The following is an 18,803-nucleotide window of genomic DNA, read 5'->3' on the forward strand; positions in this document are numbered from 1 at the left end:
CCCCCCCCCCCCCCCCCCCCCCCCAGAATCTGTACTTTTTTTTTGTTTATTTTTAAAAATAACGTTTATTTTAAAAAAACATTACCTGAAAAATAAACGCTTATTTATTTTTGAAGGAAAGAGAGACAGAGCACGGGAGGGGCAGAGAGAGAGGGAGACACAGAATCCGAAGCAGCTCCAGTCCCCGAGCTGTCAGCACGGAGCCCGACGCGGGGCTCGAACTCAGGAACCCTCAGACCAGGACCTGAAGCGAAGTCGGACGCTTAACCAACTGAGCCACCCAGGCGCTCCCAGTTGTCTGTGCTTTTTTAAAAAAGGCATCGTAAGCAGAAGCTGGACAACTTCAGACGTCCTCCTGGGAGTCAGCGTGGGCCCGCAGCCCTCTGCTCCCCCACAAAAGGCTCCCCGAGTGTCTGTGTGGGGACACACCAAGGTGCAGACCCAGGCCGCTGGGAAACGGGTCCCGGCCCTTCTCGGAGAGCCCCCACCGCCAGCCCCCCGCACGCCACACCCAGGCTTCCAGCCCCCCGCCCCCGATTCGGGAGTTGGCAGACACACTGTGGAACGTGGCTTCCGTGGGTCCGACCCTCATCGTGCACCCACGTGACTGCCACGCAAGGTTCCGTGAACTCGAGCAGCCGGTGTCCCAAGCAGATGCTTTGCCTACACACAGCCCCAGGTGGGGTCAGATCTGCGGGGCCCCAGGTTCAAACCAAGCCCGACCCAAGACAACGACAGCACAGCCTGTGTGTCTCAGCCCTGAGGCTGAGCCTCCCCCTGCCCCCAGCCTGTGACCCTGAGCAGCAACCCCAAGCCACTGGGGCCTGTCCCCTCCCATGTCCTGCTCTTTGTGAGAGCGCCCCACAGGCCGGGCCTGGGCAGGGCCGCAGGGGTCCCCTCGAGCCCCCCACCCTGTCCCAGAGAACAGCTAGGCCCCGGCCAGGCGGGGCCACTGTCCCCTTGCACTTTGAAAGGACGCGGAGGGAGGATGTGTTGGAATGTGCCCGAACTAGCACTTGCTGGGACTGTCGCATCCCCGTCCCCGGGGACCGGCACCCACATTCCCTTGACAGTGGGGCAGAAGCCACACGGATGCCTTTCGTTGTTTGCGTACAGGGCTGGCCAGGCTGCCTTATTTAGTTATGAGGTTTATGGGGTTTTAATGAAGCCCCATCTGACGACGCAGTCACTGGTCGCACCGGGGTCCCCACCCCGGTGAGAGACACACACAGAGACACAGAGATGTGGGGAGACAACGCCCGGGTGGCCTGGCCGGCTGGCAGCCTGGCAGGGAGGGCAGCAGGGGCCGCGGGGGGGGGGGCCCCATCCCTCATCGGGCTCCTGGGCTGGGGAGGTCGGAGGTTGGTGGCGGTGCCCGTTGGCCAAGGGGGACGAGGTGTATCCATGTGTCATAAAGTCAACAAGCAGGCAGTGCCGTGGACCGGGGCTCCCGGGGTTCGCTCCTCCCTCCTCCCCTGCAAGCACCCGGCCGGTGGGTCAGACGTGCCGAGGCTCCCGCCCGGCTCAGCTGAGGACCCAGCCGGGAGGGTCTGCTCGAGCGGACACAACAGGTGCATCTGAGAGCCTGGGCCCGTCCCCCTTCCTCCTTAAGAAGGCCCTGGAATCCCCCTCCACGAACAGCTGAAAAGGGGCCTCCAACGCGTGCACCCCACGTCCACGGAGCAGTGTCCACAGCAGCCAGGGGTGGGGGCCACCCGAGGGGCATCGGTGGACGAGCGGACGGACGAGACGTGGTCCCTCCGCACAGTAGATTTTCCAGCCTTTATGAGAGGGATGTGCTGACACCTGCTAGGGCACAGATGGGCCCGGAGGACGTGACACAGGGGAGTGGGCCAGACACACGGTGTGGTCCACTCCTATGAGGTCCCTGGAGTCGCCAGAAAGTAGGAGGGCGGGTGTGCGTAATGCCCTGGGCTGTGTGCTTAGACGCGGTGAGGAGGGTGCGGTTCATGTGTATTTTGCCACAATTAAAGTTTTAAATTTTCATGAGGAGGAACCACATTAAAGAAATAATGGGGGTGACACCCCAACGGGAAAAGACAAAAGGCCTCGGAAGGGGTGGGGGGTGCTCAGAGAGAGCCAAGCAAGCCCAGAAAACGAAAGCCTGGACCCCGTGGTGAACCGCTGGGGTCGGGAGGGGCTGGGGGTGCTGACCGGGCATGGCTCCCCCGTGTGGACCCTCGTGAGAATGCATCAGCCGGGTGAGTCAGCTCAGCGAGAGGGGTGCGTGCGAATCTGAGAAAGGTGGGGCTCCTCCCCGTGCTCTGGTGGCAGGAACAGGCAGTGGTCCAGCCAAGAGAAAGGATGTTTGAACTTTTATGCCCAGCCGAACTGGGGGCGCCTGGGTGGCTCCGTCGGTTGGGCGTCCGACTTCGGCTCAGGTCGTGATCTCTCGGTCCGTGGGTTCGAGCCCCGCGTCGGGCTCTGCGCCGACGGCTCAGAGCCTGGAGCCCGCTTCGGATTCTGTGTCTCCCTCTTTCTGTGTCCCTCTCCCGCTCGTGCTCTGTCTCTCTCAAGAATAAACATGTAAATAATAAAAATATACCCGGCAGAACGCTCACTCAAACTGGAGGACACAGAACCCTCCTCGGCTCTTGAGCCTGCAAGGTCTTGCCACAGACACCCGTGTGGCTGTGCCCGGATGCTCCCTCCCACACGCCACCCCCGTCCCCGGTGCAGGACCCCCCCTGCGTCAGCCAGCACCCGACGGGCACCCCCTGCAGGGCTGGAGCCACCCTGGCACCACCGCCTCAGGGGAGGTGACGGTGCAGCCCCCGCCCCGCCCCGCCCCCGGGAGGGGCCTGTGCCCAGCTGCAGCGAGGGCCACAGGGTCACAGCACCTGCCGCTCTCCCGAGAGCCTTTATCCAGCTTCTGGGCAAACCGTGCCGGCGCCCTGCGGGCGGGGAGGGCAGCAACGCTCCCTGTGGCTGGTGAACGGCGTAGCCTGGAGCGCGGCCCCGCGCCCGGCCGACGGGTCGAAAGGGCCCCGAGACGCCTGCAGTTTGGGGCCAGTTCTGCTCTTCGGGGTCTCCTCCTGTTTGGGCCCTGATTTCACGGACAGGAGGCCACAGTGCCCGCCCGCGTCCGGGTGCAGGGCATCCTTCCCAGGGGTCAGGCTTCAAGTTCTCGGCACGCGGTGGCGGTGGACTCGGCCAACAGTAGGGGGCAGCCGGGGCAGGTGGGGGGGTCAGGCGGAGGGGCAGCGTCCAGGCTCCCCGGGGGGGAGGGGGGGTGCTGCCGGCCCCGAAGTCACGAGCCATTTCCGCTGGCTCGCTGCCTATGACGTGAGGGGAGGCTCGACCCCCCCCACCCCCCGCCGCAAGACCGCCACGTGGATTAAGCAGTTTCGGCCTCGGTCCCCGGCGCTGAGCCGGCACCCGCTCCCCGTCGTCCCTTCCGGGTTTTCAGGAGATGTGTTCTCATGGCAGGTGCCCACGAGCAACGGCCCCCGAAGCCCGACGGCCCCTCCAGGCTTCCCGCGCTGTGCACCTGGCCCTCCCCTCCCCATGTCGTCCTGGGGTGGCCGTGACACAGTCCCACAGAGGAGACAGCATGCGCCACACTGTCCCCCGTCCAGGAGGCCGGAGCCGGAGGTCCAGGCGTGGGCGGGGCCGAGTCTCCCCGGGGCCTCTCTCCTTGTGTGCGGACGGCCGCCCTCTCCCGGTGTCCTCACAGGGTCATCCCTCTGCCCGTGTCTGCGTCCTGATGCCCTCTTCCTACAGGGACCCCGGTCACACGGGATCGGGGCCTGTATTTTTACTTGGTTACATTGTCCTTTCCCAAACATAACTGTGACACGGTCAAATGCACGCACCTTAACGCGCATAATGGCTTGTGACTTTAATGACTTGATTAGGTCCTTCCCTACCCTGAAGTCATAAATACACCTTTATCTTCTCCTGAAAGTTCACAAGTTTTGCTGGGAATAACCTCTAGTTATTTAACCCACTTGGTAACTCACCTTACCCTGGGGGTGGGGCGCCAACCCCGCAGCATCCCATCCCGCGGGTCCACCTGTCCGTCCACCTGCCCCGCACCCAGGTCACGTGCAGATGGATGAACCACCCCCCCCCCACCCCCACGGGAAGCTCCCTACAGATTCGGAAGGGCATCTCCCTGGATATATACAGCTGTTTGCCGAGAACTGACCTTATTTTGCAAAACCGAACCTGCCGTTTCGAGAGCATGACGCTCTCTCCCAGCACCAACACCTTCCTGTGTGCCCTTCCGTAACGGAGAGTAATTTTCTCAGAACGGCCGGGAGCTGCCGTCTGATGTGCTCTCAGGAATCTACACAGGGTCTCTGGCTGCCATTAGTGAGATAATCTTCTCTAATACATTTTCTGCTTAGTTTTGGGTATGTTTTCATTAACTTTGTATCCAACAATGTTACTCGATGGCACTGAGCTCTCTGACCCAAAACTAGAGCCATTCGTGAAGGTATCCTGAAATCAGGACGGTTTAATCTCTTTCTAATCGTGGTATTTATCATTTCTTTTTTCTTGTTTTATCGTTTTGGCCAGAACCTCCAGAACCGCCCCCGGGGGGGCGGGGGGGGCACCAACTGCGGGCCGGAGTGACCGACGGCTTCCTCGACTCTCAGGGGGATGATGTGAAAGTCCCCGCTTGTAACCGGTGCCACCTTTTGACAGATACCCCTTGACGTGTTGAGCATGTTGCCTTGTGGTCTCAGTCTGTGTTTTTTTTTAAACGGTCAAGACAAGCTGTTTACTCTTGTCAGATGCCGTTTCTGCACGCGGTAAGAAAACCACAAGGATTTTCTCCTCAAATCTGTGGCTGTGGGAATCACAGCGGCTCCTGGAGGCGGCTGGCTCCCCCTTCTGCTCCCCTAGGGGCATTGCACTTCCTGGCCCCTGTGGCTGCCGGGAGCCGCCAGTGGCCACTCATCCCAGAGACTGCACACAGTGGCAGGCCCTCCGCGATCTCTGAGACCCCGGGTCCTGGATGACAAGAGGGGCCCAAACGACCAAAAGCCAAACTGGGGGGGCTTCCGTTCCTGCAACACAGCAGAGCGACCCTGGCTGACGCACTGTTGGTAGTCTCCCTTGCTGAGTTATCCTTGGATTCCTGGGAAAGCCCGGCTTGTTTAGGATTGTTGGGCTGGGGGGGAGGGGGGGTTCGCACACAGCGCCCCCCCCCCCCACCCGAGTGCTGGAACCAATTGAAAATAAGCAAGGGGCTTGGCGAGTGCAGGGCCGTGCCTAATTTTGCGAATTATAAACTCATAGGCTGCTTCATGGACTGTGCTTGTGGGTATGTTTCCCCCTGAAATTAGACAACCTTCCGGTCGCTGGCGGCCCTGGGCCTGGACCAGCTCCCCTCCGTGGAGGAGCAGAGGACGAGGAGAGGAGGTGGGATGCCCGCACCCTCTTTTTCCAGTTCCAGCACTCTCCCTGGGCCAGAGTGTGTGGCGGGCGGCAGAGGCCCGAGCTAAGGGACAGGCTCCGCGTGGAAAGAGGCGTCCGCAGCAGAGAAAACGCACGCCCCTTGCGGCCTCTCGTTTCTGCTCGCGGCCCGCTGCGCTGACGCGTCCCACAGCCACAGGTGCCTGCCTGCGTGTTGCCTTGGTGTCCTCTCCTGGGGCCGCTCTCCCGCGATCTGGTATCACGCTGACCCAGTGAGAGCCTCCCACCTTTCCTACCGTCCGGGGTAGTCTGTGTGACGTGAAGCACCCAAGCCCCCAGTTGTTCCGACCCCTGTGGCCTGTCCTTGCTCGTCTGGCCTTGGCCGTGCACGTGGCCTGTGGCCACTGGAACGGCAGCAGATGTGACACAGGGGACGCCACGGGACTCGCGTGTGCACGGGGCCCACCCTCTGGTCGCTCTGGGAGACCACACAGCACCGTGTGAACAGAACAGGATGCGTGCAGGGGGGCGTCAGCGACCCCCCCTCCTCCAGCAGAAGCCAGCCCCGCGGACCCCCAGCGGCAGCCGCGCGACGAGCCAGCCCAGGCCGCAAACCGGTAGTAAGGGCTGTTCAAGGCAAGAGTCAGAAGCCGCGGTTTTTACCAAAGTGCTGTTTACCCTCAGTAACGACGTCGTCTCGAGCGTCCGGCCTGGTGAAGGCTGGCGGGTGTCGGCAGTCGTGAGCCACCCCCCGGCCAGTCCCCCTCCCCAGGCACGGGGCAGGGCACCACCAGGCTGTCCGTTGCCTCGTCTGGCCGTTTCCGGAGCTCCGTGGCAGGGATTGAATCCCGCAGCCTTTTATGCGTGAACGCGTGCAGCCCTCAGCACGCGTTCGCGACTCACTCGGGCCTCACGCACCAATGTGAGCTCACCTTCACCGCAGACGAGTATCTCACCGCAGGGACGGGGGACTCACTTCTGATTCCAGACACCGACCAACGCTTCCCCTAGGAAGGGAGGTGAGGAGGCTGCTGTGGGGGAACAGGGTCCCCGGAGACGGGATCAGCCCCCCTCAGTCCCTGCCTTCCCAAAGCCACTGGTGGAAGACTCTTTTCTGGGGGTTCCCCTGAGGCCCCATGATTAGGGCCAGACAGTGGGGCCTGGGCTCCCCTAACCTGTGGCGCCCAGCAGAGCCCGGAAGGAGTAGCACCGCGGTCCGGACTGGACCTGATGTCACAGCAGGGAGACTCGGAGGCCCCTTCCCTCTCTGGGTGCAGGGGGGGCCCTGACTCTCCCCCCTCCCCTGGGGTGACAAACGAGCGTGGCCTCTGGGAGGCCTGTGGTCACCATCCAACCCTTGTCACCATCATGGTCCCACGGAGAAGTGAGGGCACCCCAGGCCCTCTGCACACGGAGCCTGCCGGCAGAGCTGGGGCCTGAACTGACCCCCGGCGGCCACGCCAGGCCCACAGGGACCAGCATGAGAGCGTGAAGGGCCACTGATGCGGACACTCGGGGGGCAGCGGCACCCCAGAACAGGGTGTGGCAGAACCGCAGGGCACACGCCGCGTGGAAAGACAAGGTGGGCCAGTGCCAAGCACCACTTGTGGTGGCCAAGCACGAGCCACCGCCTCTGGGCGCCCCGTCGGGCCCTGGGTGGCTGGCACTTCATTCCAGGCCTGTCCCCGTCCCAGGTCCCGCATCCCCGCAGAGCCCCCGGACAACGCAGCTCAGGGTCTCGAGCCAGAAGAGGAAGAGGAAAGAGCCGGCTATGCAATGGGATTTGCATGGGGCCCGCCCCCCCCTCCCCCGGCCCCCCTCCCCCCGCCCCCCACCCCCCTTCCCTCACCTGTGGGACAAGCCCCCTTCCCTCACAGGTGGGCTGTGCTCAGACCAGAGCACGTGGGTGGAGACCGGGGGCTGGGAAGGGTGTGCCAGGGAAGGGAGAGGTGGGAGGGGCAGGGAGGGGCACAGCCAAGGCGGCGGCTCCCTGGGCAGAAGGGCAGGGGTGCGGCCCACTGCACGGGTGTCCCTAGCAGAGCCCTCATCTAAATAGCGGGACAAGGGCTGTAAGAAGGGGCGTGAACCCCCAACAGCCTCCAGGTCGGGGGGTGCTGGTGCAGGGGTGCGTGTGGGCCATTCGCCCATTCCTCCAGATGGTTGGGGCGGGGGCCCGGGGAGCGCCCCCTGCTTCCTCTGCTGGGGGCGGGCAGCAGCCTTAGCGACCATCTGCCAACGGTCATCAAACCATTTTTAAGCCAGAAACCTCTTTCCAAACAGATCCTCATGGAAACCACCATGTGTCAAACAGAGAAAACCCTGCCTGTTCTGCTTAATTTGGGGACCTGGGGGCGCAGCCTAGAAAAGTGAGCAGGGCCCAGCTGCACCCCGGCCCACCGCTGCCCCCCCGCCTTGTGTCCCCATCGCGCAGCCGCAGAGCCGGGAAGTGGATGGGACGCCGGCCCAAGGCTGACCCCTCTTCCTGACCAGACGAGGGCCACGAGCACCTTCGTTCTGCCTGGGTCCGGCCTGTGCTGGGGCTGCTGGCCAGCCGGGCACAGCCAGACGCAGCAGGGTGGGCCAGGGGCTCTGCACCACGTCGATGAAACACACAGCCCGCTAGAAAATTTCTGGAGCTCCAAGCCCCCGTGGCCCTGGGAGGGGGCCCTGGAACAGGTGAGGGCCATCGGGTCGGCACATTGACCGTCTTGCAGAAGGGCTGGTCCTGAAGCACCCAGGACCCCACTTGGCCGCACAGCAGAGGCGGGGAGCCCCTGTACCCCCAGCAATCCTTCTGTCCTAGGAGGCCACTTGGTGACTCCAAGTCCAACCCAGGCCAACTGACCACCCAGGAAGTCCACAGGTCTTGGCCAGGGACAATGTGGACCCCCGAGGTCACCAAGGGGGCTGTGCAGGGGCCTCTGGGGCCCTCCCAGGCCAGGGGGCCACTGGAAAGACCCCCAGGTGCCAGGGTGACGCTGATGTGCTGACACAACCTGATCGGCCATCAAGCCCTCCCTGGTGTCAGGTGGGGGCAGGTGAGGGAGGGCAGAGCCCTCAGCCCAGCTCCTCAGGGGGCAGGGAATGCAGAGAAGTTGGGGTTCTGGGTGCCTCCTGGAGCAAACCCTCACTGGCCTCAGCACTGCGGAGCCTGAGGCAGGTATCTGCTCTCCCTGAGACCCTCCATTCAGTCAGGTGTAACGTGTGGCAGAGAATCACAGGGAGGATGAGATGTGGGCCCCGGGGACATCGGCACCTCCCCTTAGGTTTCCAGGGGAGCTCACAATCCAAATGGCTACACTCGGGGGTCCTCGGCCCTAGGACCCAGGGCTCCCACCCCCTCAACACCTGGTCAGGCCAGGGGTCTGCTGCCTCAGGAGAACAGAACCTGGCTCGTCACCCAACCTTGGGCGCTCCGGCTCTGGTCCAGCGGTCTCCACGGCCGCCCAGCGGGAGGCCGCCAGTTTGCACTCTCGGTCATCAAAGGCCTGGAGGAGACCCTTCCCTAAAACCCCCATTTTGGCGGCTCAGCTCACAGAACAGCTCCCCAGACATGCGCAGGCAGGTGGACACGTGGAGGCGCGCACACACGGCACCGGCCGCCCGCCTGGGTCCACAGAACCGACCGGAACTCTGCAAGTGGCAGAGGCCCGGAAGGTCACCTTCTGATCCACGGGCTGGTGTGCGCCCCTGACCCCGGCCCAGGACCTTCAGCTTTGCCAGTGCAGACACCCAGGATGAAGCACGCTCCAAACACATACACGCAAACACATGTGCACGTGGCACGTTCACACCCAAGCCACGTCCGCAGACACACGCACACACCCGGCGCCCTGGGCTGTCGGGCCCCCTGTTGCGCAAAGTCAGGGGTGGAAGTCTTCCTGGACTACGATGGCCCAGAAAGGGCTTTGGCCACGCTGAGGGCAGGACAGGGCGGGACAGGGCTTTCTGGAGGCGGCTCGAGGGACAGAGGTCGTTGGGGGCCGCACTTGGCACAGGAAGCTTGCCACAGCCAGGCAGGCAAGTGTGCGCGGGCCCCCCCGCATCCCGTGCGCAGAGCGTGCGGACCGGGCCCCTCTCTGGACCTTCTCGGTCCGCTCGCCCCACAGGAAGCAGCGAGACCCGGGGCCGTGCACGGCAGCCGTCCGGACGCCCAGCACTGACCACACACACCGGCACAGCGTCTGACCAAGTTTATTGTGGAAAGCGAAGAATTGAACAAAGACTCAGAAAATAAATATCTGCAGAGAGGAAGCCGGCTCAGGAGGTGAGGAAGCTCAGGGGGTCAGCAGGAGGGGTGGGGGGTGCGGAGGGCGGTGGGGGCGAGCTGGGTGGCACGACCCTGTTCAAGCGCCTCCTGGGCGCAGGCCCCCGGGGCTGGAGCGCCGGGAGCGGCCGGGGACGCGGCTCGGGGCCGGCGGGAGCTCGCAGACGGTGTCCTGGCACCGGCAGCTCTCGATGTGGGTGTAGGTGTGGCTCCGCGAGCCGCCCTGGGGACAGTGCAGCACCACCTCCCGCTGGCTGGTCCGTTCTTCCTTACAGCAGGAGCACCTGTGGTCCAGGGCCTGGGCCTCGGCCGAGTACCTGCGGGCGGGCGGCCGGCCAGAGTGAGGAGCCACCCCCACTAGGGCGAGGAGCCCCTCCCCCACCCCTGTCCGGGGCCTGGGACTCACAGGGCGAAGGTCCCGCAGGACCCAGAGCAGTAGTTCATTGTGACCTTGTTGGTGCAGCCGGCGAAAGAAATTTCCCGGGTAACTGGGATGGCGGAACAGAAGATCCTGGTCTCGTTGCGAGGGATGCCTGCCAGGAGGGGGGTTGGAGGCTCTGGGCTGGGGGGCGGGGTCTCCACACCCCGGGGGGGCCCGCAGGTTCTCCCTCACGGCCTCCTCTCCCTCCTCGAGTGCCCCAGCCCCGGCCACCCCACAGCAAGCAGGGCCCCCAGCTGCTGCCCCCCAATTTAACATCGGCTGAGAGTGGCACAGAAGGGGACGGGAGTCCCGGGACATCATCCCCTGTGCCTCCTTCACCCCCGCCCCAGGGTCCCAGAGGGAGCTCCCCTGCCGCGCCGTGTGCCCCAGAGATGCCTGCCCGCCAGGCTGTACTCACATTTCTTGCAGCAACCATTGGGCATGAGAGTGATGGAACCCTGGAAGGAAGGAGAACGAGCCTGGGACCCCCAGACCACCCCCCCCCGGCCGTGAGCAGCCCCGTCCTGCCTCAGGGTGGGAAAGGGCAGGTCCCGAAGAAAGGACCCCCACTCACCGGGAGGCAGATGCTGGGGTCAAAGTCGGGGCAGGTGATGTTGGAGACCGAAGAGATGAGCTGGTTGTGAATCTTCACGCAGCTGAAGAATGTGCAGTTATTCTTCGGGTCATGCTTTATGTCCCCGGGCTGCAGGGCACAAGACAGCCTGGTGAGACCCACAGGAGGCCCACCCGGAAGACAGACAAGAAACGCCCTGCAGGTTTCCAACCACCCAGCCAAGTGCAGCTCCTGTCGGACAGAAGGTCCAGCCTGCAGGCCCACAGCCACCAGCCTAGAGCGCCCAGACACGTCCACATCCTAACCCCTGCACCTGCGGATACGACCTTATCTGGAGAAAGAGTGTTGAGAGGTGAGATTAGCTTAAAGATGCCAAGATGAGACCATCCCAGATTACACGGGTGGTTCTAAATCCAACAACGAGTATACTTATAAGAGACAGGCGGGGCCACAGGAAGGTGAGCCAGAAAGTGGAGGGACGCGGCCACAAGCCCGGGGCCGTCTGGAGCCCCAGAAGCCAAAGAGGCAGGAAGGCTCCCCCAGAGCCCTTGAAGGGACCGCAGCCCTGCGACACTTCCAGCCTGGACTCCAGCTCCAGACGAAAAGACTCGGTCACTCCTGGTGTTTCCAGCCCCAGTCTGCGGTCACGGCCACCCCAGGACACTGGAACAGCCATGCCCGGCCCTGGGAAGACCCTGCTGGGGCGGCGGGAGGCATCCCAGGCCTTGCCCGTGGCTGCGGGCCGGCCCCTCCTGGGTGGGGATGGGAGCAGGCCCCTCGCTCACCTTTAGGATGATGGGTTCCTTGCCGGGCCTCTTGATGATGCAGTGGGTCTGCTCGCACTTACCACAGCACTCTCCGGGGGCCTCTGCCAGCTCGAAGCCCTGCGGGATGCACACGGCTAGGTTGGTGCGGGGAGGAAGGGAGCCACGGAGGTGGCCGCGGGATGGCCCGTGGCCTCCGGGGGGACGGGAGGGAGGCTTACGGGGCTGCAGGAGTTGTCACAGGGCACGTGGGTGCAGGAGATGACGTTGAGCTCGGTGCTGCTGTTCCTGCGGTTGGTGCACACGCAGTCCTGGCACTTGGAGGAGTAAACTGGCGACCCCGGCTGAGGGCACAGAGAGGAGCGGGTGAGGCGGGGCTACCGCCCACCACGGAGGCCCCAGAGCGGGCACCCTTCCCGGCACCCTGCCCAGGCTCACCTGGTACTCGGCATTCTGGTGAACGCACACACCCTTGGGCACTGGGAGGAAGAGAACGGGGACGTGGGTCAGGCTGGACAAAGTAGACACCTGGGCCCAGGGGGAGTGTGACCACCATGCGGGGTGACCCCACGGTCAGTCCCACCCCCCGGGACAGCACGGACACTGAGCCCAGGGGGTGTGTGGTCGCCACGCAGGGTGACCCCACGGGGCTCTCAGCCCCACCCCCCGGCCCCCACTAACCACAGGTGTAGGTAGGGCAGCACTTCCCAGGTGTGATCTCACTCTTCGCTTCAAATCCCAGTGGGCACTTGGACGGCGTCGCCGGGCACAGGCTGGTGTTGCACTCTGGGGGGAGGGGGGAGACAAGGGGAAGGAGGGGGCTGCGGGCACCAGCCTCCTCCGACACCCGTGCTCAGGTGGACATGCCCCAAAGGTCCCCAAGTGAGCGGCTCCCCAGCTCAGTGAGGAGGTGAAAACACCGTCGGGGGCTGCCGGGCGACTCCTGGGCCCCCAGCACCCAGCACCATCCCGGGGGTGGCCTTACTGCAGGATGTGATGTTGCAGCAGGTGTCGGCAGGGTTGACCTCTGTGAGCGGGTAGGTGCCCTCCTCCGTGCACTGGGGCAGCTCCTGGCTGCACGTCTTGGGCAGGCAGGAAATGCCGCTCCCGCCCTCCAGACAGACACAGCTCTTGCAGTCGAACTCGAAGTGTTCCCCAAACTGCAGGCAGGAAGTGGGTGGGCAGGGGGGGGTCACAGGTGCCACTTGGGTGAGGCGGGCTGGCACCCAAGACCCCCTGCCAGGGCCACGCCGCAGCACATCCACAGTCGGCCGGATGAAGGCACCACACCTCGCGTCCCACTCAGGTCCCGTAGGACACCTGTGCCCTCCCCACCTCCCAGCACGTGGGGGCAGGTCACTGACATCACAGCTGTGACCTGCTCCTGGCACTTGCTGGCACACGGGAAACACATGACACATGTATGGGGCTCGCAGACTAGAGCTAAGGCATCAACCATATGTAGGAGACGGGACAACACTGTGGCCAGGATGTCATCTCAGGTTTAGATAGAGCTTCAGATGGCCCATGGGTGGGTGGCATGAAGGTGTGGATGGACACATGGGCCAGTGAGTGGATGGATGGATGGACAGATGGACGGACAGACGGGTGGATGGATGGATGGATGGACGGATGGACGGACAGGAGGACGGATGAACAGACAGGAGGACAGATGGATGGACAGATGGACAGATGGATGGATGGATGGATGGATGGATGGATGGATCAATGGACGGGTGGGTGGTTGGATGGATGGATGGGTGGATGGATGAATGGACGGACAGACGGACGGATGGATGGATGGGTGGAGAGTTTGACAGACAGATGGATGGACAGATGGACAGTTGGATGGATGGATGGATGGATGGATGGACAGATGGACGGACAGATGGGTGGATGGATGGATGGATGGATGGACGGACAGAAGGACGGATGGACGGACAGGAGGACAGATGGATGGATGGATGGATGGATGGATGGATCGACGGACGGGTGGGTGGTTGGATGGATGGATGGGTGGATGGACGGATGGATGGATGGATGGATGGGTGAAGAGTTGGACAGACAGATGGATGGACAGATGGACAGATGGATGGATGCATGGATGAATGGATGGATGGATGGACAGATGGACGGACAGACGGGTGGATGGATAGATAAATGGATGGACGGATGGATGGACAGGAGGACAGATGGACGGACAGGAGGACAGATGGACGGACAGATGGATGGATGGACAGACAGATGGATGGATGGATGGGTGGAGAGTTGGACAGACAGATGGATGGAGAGTTGGGTGAGTGCACGGATGGGAGGATGGATGGGTGGGTGGATGGATGGAGGGGTAGAAGGTGGGAGGGAGAGAGGGAGGGAGATGCATGGGTGGGTAAGTGACTGGGTGTGGGTGTCCGGATTACCCTGCTGGCTCAGCCCTCCGGATGTAAATAACATGACTCAGGGTCTGAGACTCCTGGCTTCTTCTTGCCACCCACCCTGGTCCCCAAAATTCAGGGCTTATGGGTGAATCCTACCGTGGCACCAAGAGGAAAGGCCTACCTTTCTAGGCACATTGTCAGGTCCCATACAGCCTAGGAAGGGAGAGGAACAAAATCGTGTTAGCAGAGTCCCGGTGCCACGGGATCAGGGTGGGCTTCACGGAGGCAATGTGGGCAGGCAGCGTACCACACATGTCCACGCAGGCGTCGAATCCCGGGGCGTAGTTCATGGTGCCCTCGGGACAGAAGCAGCCCTCCACCAGGATGCTGTCGTTCTTCTCGAAGGATCTGGGGATGAGAGGGCATCATGAGGTGGGTCTGTGCTCCGGCTGGAGGCCCGCCGCCCCCGTGCGTCTTCCAGCAACTAACCCAGACTTGCAGCTGGGTTCCTCTGGAGGACCACAGGCCCGGTACTCCCTGTGAGGCGGACACGTCAGCACTGCAGGAAGGGGACAGGAATCAGAGAAGCCGGAGCCGGGGGGGGGGGGGGGGGGGGACCGGTGAGTGACATTCCTGCCCCGGCGGGGGTGAGCGGCTGCCCGGTGTCGCCCACCTTGGCGCCCCGTGCCGTCCTGAGAAGGGAGGCAGGTGACGAGCTGTGCTTGGCGAGCCCGGCAGCAGCCCCAGGCCCCAGCCCCTCAAGCCTGCCCTTCTTCCCACCCCACGGTCCTGCCCGGCTCTCCCTGGACGCCTGGCCTCCCACAGGCGTGGCTACAGGCCGTAGCCAGAGACCCCACCGGCCCGTGGGACCACAGGTCTGGGGCAGGGGCAGGCGGGCACGCACAGCAGGCGCCGTTGGTGTGGTTCCGCCAGTCAATACAGACGCCCTTCTGGGCACAGAGGGTCGCGTAGGTCTGCAGGCTGGCGCACTCCAGGCCCGAGCCGGGCACGAAGCAGCTGTCGTACACGCAGGCGTCGTAGTAGTGCTGGGGGGGTGCCACGGCGTGGCACTGGGCGAACAGGCTGTGAGGGAGGACGCAGGGGTCACGCTCCGGCCAGCCCTCCCCGCCCCCCTCATGCTCCCCACCAGCCCAGCACCTCCACCCGGCTGCCCTCCTAGAGCCTGGCTCAGCCTGCACCCACCCAACAGGCGCCTGTGGGCTGCCCGTGGCAGGAGAGCAAAGGGCCGCCCTGGGGAAGGGGGGTCGGCTCTGCAGCCCGAGGGCGAGGTGCTGTGCGCCCGCCTCCCGGAGGCGGAGGCTGCCGGGTGCCGGGACCCCCTCCAGCAGCCGTGGCAGGGGGGCCACGCAGCCTCGGCCCGCACACCTCTGGGAACAGGCACTCGCTCCCCGTGGATGCCAGCTCCTCTCCGTCTCAGCCCAGGTCTGCCTCCCTGACATCAGCCCTGCACGCCAGCTCGGTCCCGGCTCAGCCTCTCTCCCTAAGGCGCCCGGCGCGGTCGACCCCGCCAAGGCACAGGGACGTCTCGCCACACTGCTCAGCCCCAGAGACGTCGGAAGCCCCAGCCCTGGGCCGTCCGAGGCCCGGCACCCGCCCGTGGCGCCCTGACCTCACTCTGACATGCCAGACATGCTCCGTGTCCGGCCCCCCTTTGCAGACTGGGAGTGAGGCCCCAGCCCCTCAAGCCTTCCCTTCTTCCCACCCCACGGTCCGGCCCAGCTCTCCCTGTACGCCTGGCCGCTCCCTGAGCCCCTGCCCCTGGCGGGTGACGAGAGGCGGCCAGGCCTGGGGGGGTACCTGTCTTTGATGAGGTCACAGAGAGGGGAAGCACAGTCCTTGGGCGTGGGGCTGCCCGCTGACGGCGTGCTAGCCGGGGGCTTGGTGGTGACGCCGACGTGGGGACAGTGTGGCTTGGAGGGGTCGTTTACCACCCACTGGTCGGCCGCGACCTCGCAGTTGGAAACGACCTCTCCGCTGGGCAACACGCAGTCGTCGGCGGTGTTGTTGGTACACGTGCCTGCGTCGGGACGGAGGCCCACGCTGAGCCAGCACCAGAGCCACGCCGCACAGCAGACAGCCCCGGGCCGGCCCCGGGGCCCCGGCGACCGCCAGGCCAGGGCCGAGGGCGCAGAGCGGACGAGACTCCGGCCGGCTCGTTCCCACAGGGGCCCACCCGGCATGACGGCCCCGGGACCCGAGCCGAAGAGCCAGAGAGCCAGCCCCCGGCTGGCCGACCCTCACACCGGCCTCGGCCCCAGCCAACCCCCAACTCCCCCCCAGGGGCGGGCCCGGGAGCTGCAGGGAGCCCGCAGGGGCTGAGGGGCTCACCACACTGGCCCTTGGTGTTGTTGCCAAACCGGTGGTGGGGCAGCCTGATGGAGAAGGACAGGCCGTTGTAGGAGATGAGGGCGCCCAGCTCGGGGATGTCCACCACGTAGTTGATGCCCGACTGGGACACCTGCAGCCCATACTTCCTGTAGGGCAGCGCCACGGCCTGCCCGTTGACCTGCACCTGTGGCCGGCACACTCGCGGTCAGGACGTCCCCTTGGGGCGGACGTGGTGGCCCCTCCCCCGGGGCCCTGCCCCGGCCGCCGTGCGTGTCTCACAGGAGCGAGTCGGGGCAAGCTGCATCTTGACAGAGCATCTGGGGCCGCCCCAGCCCTACCTGTTGTCAGGCCTGTGCGTCCGGTGTGGGGACCCCTGCCTGTCCCCTGCCCCCATCCACCCTGCCCCTTGCCCTGGTCCCTTTCCCACTTCCTTTCCACTGCTCCGGGCCAGACTGGTCCCGGCCGATCCCCGGGGTGAGATCACAAGGACGCTGTCCCGAGAGTCCCCCTGTGCCAAGGGGTGAGGCTCCCCAGGCCTCCGGAACCAGCAACTCCACGTGAGTGTGTGCAAGAGGACTGCAGCCAGGGGGCGTGCGGGAGGTCAAGGTCCCTGGTCCCTTGAGAACAGCCCAGCCCCCTGCCGAGCGAGGGAACGGGGAACGCCCCCCCCCTCCCGCAGTGCCCCGCCACCTGGCCAGCGCACCTGCACTTTTATGGGGGCCATCTGCACCGTCTTGATCAGCACCTCCTGGGTCTCGTGGCGCACGATGAGCGTCCGGGGGCAGGACACCCGGTCGTTGACGTCACAGTGGTAGTTGTCGATGTAGACGCCGAAGCCGTCTACCGTGGGGCTGATCTCCTCCACCAGCACGTACGTGCAGTTGCCCTGGTAGCTGTAGTAAAGCCCGTCGAAGGTGACATAGTGTGGGTCCCCCCAGCCTGTGCAGTAGCCTGCGGACAGAGCTCCCGTGAGCCACACCAAGCCCCAGACTGGGGGAGCGGCTAGGACAGGGACAGGAGTGGGCGGGAGCCCAGGAACAGTGAGAAGACAAAGCAGGAATCCAGGGGGTCCCGGAAATTCTGGTTCCTGGAGCACGAGGGGCGTCCAAGCCCGTTCGGTGGGACAGAGCCTGGCTTGGGAGCCAGAGGGTCCGGGTTCGAAGTCCAGCCCTGCCCCGCCCACCCCGGGGCGGGGGGTGGTGGCGGGGAGCAGCCTCCGTGGTGGAGGTGGCTCCAGCAGGCACACCCCTCCCCTGCCTGGCCCCCCCCCCCCCCCCCCGCCCCAGAGGAGGAACCAGCAGGAGGCACGAGAAGCCCCTGAGGGCCTGCAGCCCCACACCCGCAGAAGGGGGAAGGAGGGGAGGGTCCCGCGGCCTGGGCCAACTCACAGTCGCACTCCCAGTGCCAGCAGCAGCCATCAGGGTCCATGACGCGCACAGGCAGGAGGTCGTTGGAGCAGGTGGGCATGGGTGGGGGTTTGCACTTCACCTGCACTAACTCCACTGTGTTGTCGTATTTGCAGATGGCCATGGTGCAGTTACACAGCCACCACGTCTCGTTCTCCTACAGCGGGGAAGGCGCAGGGTCAGCGGGGACCAGCCTGGAGCCCCAGCCTGTACAGGGGTGGCCCTGAGCCCTCCCCTGGAGCCTGGGGACCGCCCCGTGCAGGAGGCAGCCGCCTCAGCCTCACCACTGGCCAAGCCTCCTCCTCCTCGCCCGGCAGGGGAGGCGTGGCCCAGAAGGTGGGCGCTCGGCCGACCTGCCCCCAAAAGGCCGCTCGGAGGACAGAGCGTCGCGGGTGACCGGCAGACGTCCCTGTCCTCCCAGGTGGGCATGTGTGCGCAGAGCCAAGGGGACCAGGACCACAAGCAGCCCACAGCCCACTGACCTCTCTGGGAGGATCAAAGTCTAAGCACCCAGGGGGCTTGGTGGTGGCCAGAGTGCTCGATGCCATGGACGTGGGTGGTTTCGGTGTTGAGGCCGGCGTTGGCGAGGAAGGGGTGGGCGTTGGGGAGGGTGTGGACGGACACGACCAGTTGAAGAACTCAAAGGTGCAGGACAGCGAGCAGTTCACGTAATAGCAGGTGTCCCCATGCGTGCCGTTATACACCGTTTCACCTGCCAGGGGACAGAGACCAGACCTACACTAGCCACGCAGGGCTGGCTCCCAGAGCATACAAACAGGTGCCGACAAGGCCACTGGAGGGAAGCCCACCTCGACCGTGTCCCTGATTCACGGCGACAGCCGAGAGGGGCAGACTGCAGGGACGGCCGTCCAGCCGGCTCCCGGTGGGGACTTCAGCCTAACCCCTTACCACTGGTGACAGGAAACCAGAACCCACCCGCCTCTGGCGCCTAAGAGTCAGAAGTGACAAGCCTGGGTACCTGGGGCAAAGTATGTGTCATTCAAGACGCAACACTTTTCCAGGGCTGTGCTGGTGATGGAACCTGTAGTTTCAACAATGCTGGGGGAGGATATTGGGGTCAGCGTGGGGGGGAGAACACTGGAGGTCGTGGCGCTCGTGGTAGGTGGCCTGTGTGGAGTGGATGACGGGAGTCCTGGCAGTGTGAGCGTTTCTGTGGACGTCGTTGACACAGTCGTGGGTGTGGGTGTGGAGGGGGTCTCCGTGCTGGTGGTGGTGGTAGTCGAGGCCGGGGTCGGGGT

The 18,803-nt window shown here is 64.6% G+C and overlaps 2 protein-coding genes across 2 annotated transcripts in view; both read right to left on the reverse strand.

The window, feature by feature from the left end:
- Positions 1–8,906, reverse strand: part of MUC5AC (mucin 5AC, oligomeric mucus/gel-forming) — a 90,675-nt gene extending 81,769 nt beyond the window's left edge. Inside the window, exon 1 of the mRNA XM_040464276.1 lies at positions 8,794–8,906. Coding sequence (XP_040320210.1) covers positions 8,794–8,906 — 113 coding nt within the window. The remainder of the gene's footprint in view (positions 1–8,793) is intronic.
- Positions 8,907–9,566: 660 nt separating this feature from the next.
- The window catches only part of MUC2 (mucin 2, oligomeric mucus/gel-forming), a 28,491-nt gene continuing 19,254 nt past the window's right edge, over positions 9,567–18,803 (reverse strand). Inside the window, exons 31-50 of the mRNA XM_040464207.1 lie at positions 18,724–18,768; positions 18,524–18,672; positions 18,027–18,256; positions 17,527–17,701; positions 16,842–17,089; positions 16,139–16,322; positions 15,608–15,827; positions 14,694–14,872; positions 14,279–14,348; positions 14,097–14,197; positions 13,971–14,002; positions 12,400–12,574; positions 12,096–12,200; positions 11,853–11,893; positions 11,636–11,758; positions 11,436–11,534; positions 10,651–10,779; positions 10,495–10,534; positions 10,062–10,188; positions 9,567–9,972 (exon numbers count right to left, since the gene is read on the reverse strand). Coding sequence (XP_040320141.1) covers positions 9,735–9,972; positions 10,062–10,188; positions 10,495–10,534; positions 10,651–10,779; positions 11,436–11,534; positions 11,636–11,758; positions 11,853–11,893; positions 12,096–12,200; positions 12,400–12,574; positions 13,971–14,002; positions 14,097–14,197; positions 14,279–14,348; positions 14,694–14,872; positions 15,608–15,827; positions 16,139–16,322; positions 16,842–17,089; positions 17,527–17,701; positions 18,027–18,256; positions 18,524–18,672; positions 18,724–18,768 — 2,710 coding nt within the window. The 3' untranslated portion in view covers positions 9,567–9,734. The remainder of the gene's footprint in view (positions 9,973–10,061; positions 10,189–10,494; positions 10,535–10,650; positions 10,780–11,435; positions 11,535–11,635; positions 11,759–11,852; positions 11,894–12,095; positions 12,201–12,399; positions 12,575–13,970; positions 14,003–14,096; positions 14,198–14,278; positions 14,349–14,693; positions 14,873–15,607; positions 15,828–16,138; positions 16,323–16,841; positions 17,090–17,526; positions 17,702–18,026; positions 18,257–18,523; positions 18,673–18,723; positions 18,769–18,803) is intronic.

The sequence above is a fragment of the Herpailurus yagouaroundi genome, unplaced genomic scaffold (genome assembly GCF_014898765.1).
Source record: "Herpailurus yagouaroundi ecotype Mexico unplaced genomic scaffold, PumYag 438, whole genome shotgun sequence".
NCBI lineage: Eukaryota > Metazoa > Chordata > Mammalia > Carnivora > Felidae > Herpailurus > Herpailurus yagouaroundi.